General features: G+C 57.6%; 1 protein-coding gene across 1 annotated transcript in view; it reads left to right on the top strand.

The window, feature by feature from the left end:
• Nucleotides 1-7: 7 nt before the first annotated feature.
• PCIF1 (PDX1 C-terminal inhibiting factor 1) overlaps nt 8-6,532 on the top strand; it is a gene marked incomplete at both ends in the record, with an annotated part of 6,854 nt that continues 329 nt past the window's right edge. Inside the window, 12 exons of the mRNA XM_009873600.1 lie at nt 8-34; nt 456-586; nt 880-1,034; nt 1,267-1,414; nt 1,599-1,682; nt 2,332-2,431; nt 2,586-2,748; nt 3,739-3,911; nt 4,351-4,437; nt 4,966-5,150; nt 5,597-5,690; nt 5,863-6,038. Of these exons, the coding sequence (XP_009871902.1) occupies nt 8-34; nt 456-586; nt 880-1,034; nt 1,267-1,414; nt 1,599-1,682; nt 2,332-2,431; nt 2,586-2,748; nt 3,739-3,911; nt 4,351-4,437; nt 4,966-5,150; nt 5,597-5,690; nt 5,863-6,038 (1,523 nt within the window). The remainder of the gene's footprint in view (nt 35-455; nt 587-879; nt 1,035-1,266; nt 1,415-1,598; nt 1,683-2,331; nt 2,432-2,585; nt 2,749-3,738; nt 3,912-4,350; nt 4,438-4,965; nt 5,151-5,596; nt 5,691-5,862; nt 6,039-6,532) is intronic.

Genomic DNA, 6,532 nt, shown 5'->3' with positions numbered 1-6,532 from the left:
ACCGAGCAGTGGCAACAGCGTAAAAAAGGCCAAGGTGGGTGGGGTGCTGCAAAGCGAATCAGCTTCAGGATGTTGTTCAGACTGGAGCCTCGGGAGTCTGGAGCTTGGAACTCTTTTTTTCTGAACTCTGCAAGGTCGGGGCACCCCAACGTAGCTCGTGCGGTCCCAGCTTGCGCTCGGGAAGTACAAAAGTGGAGGCAGACTCGGGTCCTGCCGAGCTCTCGTTTCTCTGGTAGGGCCCGAGGTAGAGGGTGCGGGTTGGGGGGTCGCAGGCGGTGACTGAGGCCTGGCAGCTTGCACTTCCATGTTGACTTACGGCACCAGGAGGCACAACATGATTTGGCACTTTGCGGAGGTCCCCGAGGCGGGGTGCTGGTGTGGGGCCACTGGGTGTACTGGGCTCCTTCCCCTCTGCCTGTCCCTGCGGGACGGTCACTCGTCTTTCTCCTGCTCAGGCCGATGTCCCAGGGAACCCAGTGGCTCAGCCAGTCCCCAGCTCTCCCAGTATTCCAGGAACCTCTGTTTTGAAGGCGTGGTGTGTTTCACCTGAAGACAAGCAGCAGGCAGCTCTTCTGCGACCAACCGAGTGAGTTGTCTCCATTTCTCTTCTGCTCTTTTCACGGTGGGAGGCTGGAGACTCCTGGTTTTCCAGGGGTCGTTGAATTGGAACCTGAGGGACATAACACCTTCCTATATCTGTGCAAGGAGGCTCAGTAGTTCGGTTTCCTGGCTGGTGAACCAGCCCAAGGAACCATCTTTAGAAGTAACATTTGATAACGAGCCAACGATCTGGCCATCCTGATGACGTTTGGGTTGGACTAGATGGTCTCTAGAGGTCCCTTCCAACCCTGAACGTTCTGTGGTTTGCTTCTGCCGTAGAGTGTATTGGGACCTGGATATTCAGACAAACGCAGTGATTAAGCAGAGAGCACCCTCTGAAGTGCTTTCTCCACACCCCGAGGTGGAGCTGCTTCGATCCCAGCTCATTCTCAAGCTGCGGCAGCATTACCGTGAGCTCTGCCAGCAGCGAGAAGGTACGTTCCTGTTGGCTCCCCTTGTCTGTTGTACCGGCCCTGCCATGCTGTGGTGTCCTTCCTTCTGCTTTGTGCCCGTCCTGTCCTTGTGATCACTCTGTGTGGCAGCTGTACTTGCTGTCACGCTGCTGGTGGTGGGCGCGTTGGGCAGAATTCTGACGTGGCGATCCTTACGGAACCTCTGTGCAGCTCCTGGTCGAATCGATCAGATCCTTTTCCTGTGCTTCTCCAGGAATCGACCCTCCGAGGGAGTCCTTTAATCGCTGGATGTTGGAGAGGAAGGTGGTTGATAAAGGGACAGATCCTCTTTTACCGAGTGACTGTGAGCCAGTAGTATCGCCTTCCATGTTCCGAGAGATCATGAACGACATTCCCATCAGGTACTGCTGGAACTTGGGTCACCTGGCCGGGGTGTTTTGCACTGGTCAGTGAGCCAGCTGCCATGGTTCTGGGCTTCTGTGTTTCGCTTTTGCTGGTGAAGCGGCGGGGTGCTGGTGACGTGAAGCTCTGAGACTGGGTCTGGCCTCCGTGGAGCTGATGCACGTGAATTTAAACTTGCCTCAGGTTATCCAGAATCAAGTTCCGGGAGGAAGCCAAGAGACTGCTCTTCAAGTACGCCGAGGCTGCGAAGCGGCTGATCGAATCCAGGTGGGAGTTCCTCTTGTCCCGTTCAGAAAACTGAAAAAGGTTGTGGGGACTTGCAGAAGGGGATGCCGCATCCCGCCGTGCTAGGGTGGGTCATCATCTTGCTGAAGAAGAGCAGGGATAGGAAGGCACAGAAGGAAACCAGCAGTAGCTGTAGCGTCGCAGTAAAATGTTGAGTGGAGGGACAAGTGACAATCTGTGAAATGCTGGGCGCGGGACGCCTCCTCTCACTTATCTCTGAGGAAGAGCCAGGAGTGCTGGGGCACTCGCTGCTGTTGAAGAGCAGCAAGCGTGGAGAGCTTGTGTGGTTTTTCTCACGAGTTCTGCTACAGGGCAGAACGGAGGGATCTAACCTTGTGGGGAGCGCGAAAACTTGGTGAACGGGGTGATTGTCTCAGTTACGAGCTTCTGGCAAGGGCTGCATTTGGAAATGAGAGACAAAATCAAATTGGACCAGTTCCACGTGCTTTCTCTGCCTCTCGTCTTGCGTCCATGCTTGGCTTTGGAGAGAGCGAGAACGTGGTTGTCCCTGTCATGGCAAGGCCTGAAGGGGGTGACAGGGCAGGGCCTCGCTGCAGGGTCGGCCATGGGAGTGGGACAGAAGGTGTTGCCTGGCAGCCGTGGTTCAGTTCTGCTCCTCTGCTTGGTGCAGGAGTGCTTCACCAGACAGCAGGAAGGTGGTGAAGTGGAACGTGGAGGACACCTTCAGCTGGCTGCGACGGGACCATTCTGCCTCTAAGGAGGACTACATGGTCAGTGCCGCCCCGGAAGGGGTGGGGGATGTCGGGGTCCTTCTGGAGGACGCTGTGATTGCTTCTCCTCGGCTTTGGGGAGCGGGAGTGGTGCACGGCCCCGAAGAGCACAAAAGCGGGTCGTGTGAGGGTCTCTGGTTCTGTGTCCCCACAGGACCGCCTGGAGCACTTACGCAAACAGTGTGGGCCCCACGTGTCGGCGGCAGCAAAGGACTCGGTGGAAGGCATCTGCAGTAAAATTTACTACATATCCCTTGAATACGTCAAGCGGATCCGGGAGAAGCATCTTGCCATACTCAAAGAGAACAATATATCTGGTACGCAGTCGGCTCTGGGGGCTGTAGGGCTGCGGCGCGGCCACTCGCAGGCACGCACTCTGGCCTGTGTTATGTGTGCCCTCTGCTCAAGTGGTGTCTGTTGGGGGGGCTGCCCTGAGGCCACGGGCCGGGATTGCAGAGAGTCAGCACTAGCTGGCCAGCGGTCACCGGTATCTGCTGTCAGAGAGGGTGTGGAGTCTCCTTCTCTGGAGATTTTCAGACCCCACCGGGATGTCTTCCTGTGGGACCTGCCCTAGGTGACCCTGCTCTGCAGGGGACTGGGACCAGATGATCTTTCGGGGTCCCATCCAACCCCCAGCACTCTGTGATTCTGTGACCAGGTTCTGTTCTCAGCTGTAATACCAGATATTGTAAACGTGTGATTTGTCAGGATTAAGTAGCTGGTCAGGCTGAACAGGGCCTTAGTTTGTTTCCCTGATGATGCTTTTAGCTCTGCATTTTCCTGAGCTCTGGGGCACAGCTGACGGACCCCTTCCCCACTGCTTGACCCGCTTGAATCCGTGATTCCCCCTGGCTGGTGTTTCCCATGAGCTCTGCTCTGTCCCGCCAGAGCTGGGGCTGATCCACTGCCCACAAGGGGTGACCGTGGGGTGACGGGCAGATTCCTTTGCCTCCTATTCTTGACGACCTGAGAATATTTACTGCGTGCTGGATGAGTTTGGGGCAAACTGAAATGAGATGAGGAGCAAACAGGGAAGTGCTTCACTCCCCTAGAACACGCCTCACAGCGCTGGGGTCCACAGGTGTGCTGCTGCGAGATGGATCCTCTCTGTGCTCTGCCGGTGGGGAATGAAGTTAATCTGGGGAATCAGCTCTGAGCCTCCAAGTTCTACAGGGCACCACCGCAGGGGTCTGGGAGGACCGCTCTGCTCTTAGCCCTGCTGCTGTTGCGTGTTTTGAGGCAGAAGGAAGATCCGTGCCACGTGTCCTTGGGTGCTGACGGGCCACCTTTCCTTTTATCCTCCATAGCCGAGATGGAAGTTCCCGAGGTCCAGGACAGGCTGGTGTACTGTTACCCAGTGAGACTGGCCATCCCCTCCCCTCCGCTCCCCAGCGTGGAAATGCACATGGAGAACAACGTGGTGTGCGTGCGATACAAGGGGGAGATGGTGAAAGTGAGCCGCAACTACTTCAGCAAGCTGGTGAGGGCTGCCTGCCCGTCCCGTGGGACTTGCGGCCCCCAGTGGGCAGGTTTCATTTCTTCCTGTCCCACGGCGGGAGGGATGGCGTGAGGCAGTGGGCGCTGACCCAATGTGGGCTGTCACGTGCTGCTGGGGAGCAGCAGGGAGTGAGGAAAGCTACTCCCACCTCGGTCAGGGTTGGGCTGCTCGGGGAATGCTGACGAGGTGCTGCACAAACACGCTCGTGCCACAGCAGCCCTGGCTGGGAGGCACTTGCTGCTCTGGTGCGTTGGTTCACCCTAGTGAAGAGCTCGGGGTTCACAGTCGGAGTGAGAGCAGACGTGCTGCCAGGCCTCCAGAAAGCCTCTCCTGCTGCAGGGTCCCTGCCCCATCCCACTGCACAGGACCCTCCTGTCCCCGTCGGTTCTGCTCCTGCTCATGCCCGGCCTTTCTCTTCCAGTGGCTCCTCTACCGGTACAGCTGCATTGACGACTCTGTCTTTGAAAAGTTTCTGCCCAGGGTTTGGTGCCTTCTCCGTCGATATCAGGTACTGGGCCATCAGGGCTGTTGTACGTCAGAAAGCCTCAGTGACAGCAGGGAGCTGAGCTGCTTGTCTTTGCCCTGGGGGAGGGCCCCAGGCCGGGGCTGTTGTCTGCTCCCAGTGCTCGGAGGTAGGGCTGTGGTGGTCAGAACCACTGACCAGAACTGCCCAGTGGTTCTGCTTAGCTCAGACCAGGAGAGGGGAGCAATTGTGGCCTTGTCAGGAGACCTCGGGGAGGGTAAAGATAAATTTTTATGGAAGGAACCTTCAGTAGCTCTTGCCTCCGAGGACCAGTTGAAGGTTCAGAGGGGGCGTGTGTGAAAATTGATGGTTGGGTTTTGGGGCCTGAGTCAGATGAAATATCTAAAGAGCGTTCTTGGGTACATGCAGGGAACCTACACGAATTTGAGAAAGGACGAGGGGGCCCTGCGTGCCTAGAGGAGTGGGTGCATGGACGTGTGGCCCTGGGCACTGGTCAGTGGAGGGAGCGGCGGGACAAGGCTTTTACGGCTCACCGGGCTTTGCTCTCCCCAGATGATGTTCGGTGTGGGTCTGTACGAAGGGACTGGCCTACAAGGGGCACTGCCCGTGCATGTCTTCGAAGCCCTCCACAAGCTCTTCGGAGTGAGTTTCGAGTGCTTTGCCTCGCCCCTGAATTGCTATTTTAAACAGTACTGTTCGGCCTTCTTGGATACAGACGGGTATTTCGGATCCAGGGGGTGAGTCCTGCACTCCGGTGCTGTTGCCGCGGTTCTGTGGGGGCATTTGTGGCTCGGGATGGGCCGACGTGTCTGTGTTGCAGGTGGTTGGGTGAAGGAGTCTGTGCTCAGAGGGTTTGTGCTCCGGGCCTGCCCGAGGACGCGGGCTGGCTGTGAAGCCACGGGGCGCGTGCCATTAGTCCCATCAGAGGGCTCTGGCCCCAGGCTGACACCGGGCTGTGGCGCTTGTCCTTCTGCAGCATAGGAGCCCGGGTGCTTGAGCAGGGGCTGAAGCCAGCAGTCCCTTGGGGGCCACAGGGACAATCCTGAAGTGGCCAGCCCTGTGCTGCCAGCAGTTTGGGCCACCCGAGGGGACAACTAACCTGTCTGAGGACACAGATGCTTTGTAAGGTGTGAAGATTAGAATTCTGCCCTCTCTGATAGGTATCTTTGCCTTTTCCATGCAGCCCCTGCCTGGATTTCTTGCCTATAAGTGGCTCTTTTGAGGCAAATCCTCCGTTCTGCGAGGAGCTGATGGATGCCATGGTCTCTCACTTCGAGGTACGTGCAGCCAGTGCTCTCCCCGTGGCGCCCCTGCCCTCATGCCAGAACGCAGGAGACACAGGACGATGACGGCCACAGCACCACTCTGAAGTGTGTCGTCCTGTAGGAGCCCCCAGATGTGTCATTGCTCAGCCAGTGCTGAGATTTGCTCGTTTTCTTGTTGAACTAGAAACTGCTAGAGAACTCCAGTGAGCCTCTCTCCTTCATCGTCTTCAGCCCCGAGTGGCGGGACCCTCCTACACCAGCCCTGACCCGCATGGAGCAGAGCAAGTTCAAGAGGCATCAGCTCATCCTGCCAGCCTTTGATCACGAATACCGCAGCGGCTCGCAGCACGTCTGCAAAAAGTAAGTAGGCCTCTGTCTCGAGTCCTTCTGGGAATGCATTTCTGAAGCTGTGTGACAGAAATATCCCGTCCCCAGCTGAAGTCTCTGTGGAGCAGGGAGCAGGCAAGGGGAGGGGCAGTGCATAATCACCCGGGTTCCCAGGAGGGGCACACAGTGTTGGGAATTTCCTGACTGCTGAGGGGTTTCACTGACAGCTGGGGAGTGGGGTGTTCCCGAGGGGTGTGGTGCTGTGACCTGCAGTGACCTTCTGTGCCCCTCTGGTCCTCTGAGGCCACCGAGCAGCGGGGCAGGGCTGCCGCGTGCCGCAGCGTGCCACTGTCACTGGGGGAAGCAGGAGCAGGGTGCGGGTGGAGTCTTGGTGGAGCCTCTGGCCGTTGCTCTGCTGTTCCAGCAGCAAGTGGGAGCAACAACATGTTTATGCAACAAGTGCTGTCACACCGAAGTCCCCCGTACTGGGGTGAGGATCTTCTGGAGGGACGGTGAAGTCCTGCTGA

Source organism: Apaloderma vittatum, unplaced genomic scaffold (genome assembly GCF_000703405.1).
Source record: "Apaloderma vittatum isolate BGI_N311 unplaced genomic scaffold, ASM70340v1 scaffold30457, whole genome shotgun sequence".
In the NCBI taxonomy this organism is placed as follows: domain Eukaryota; kingdom Metazoa; phylum Chordata; class Aves; order Trogoniformes; family Trogonidae; genus Apaloderma; species Apaloderma vittatum.
Note: the sequence above shows the minus strand (reverse complement) of the source record. Positions and strands in the feature narration are given on the sequence as shown.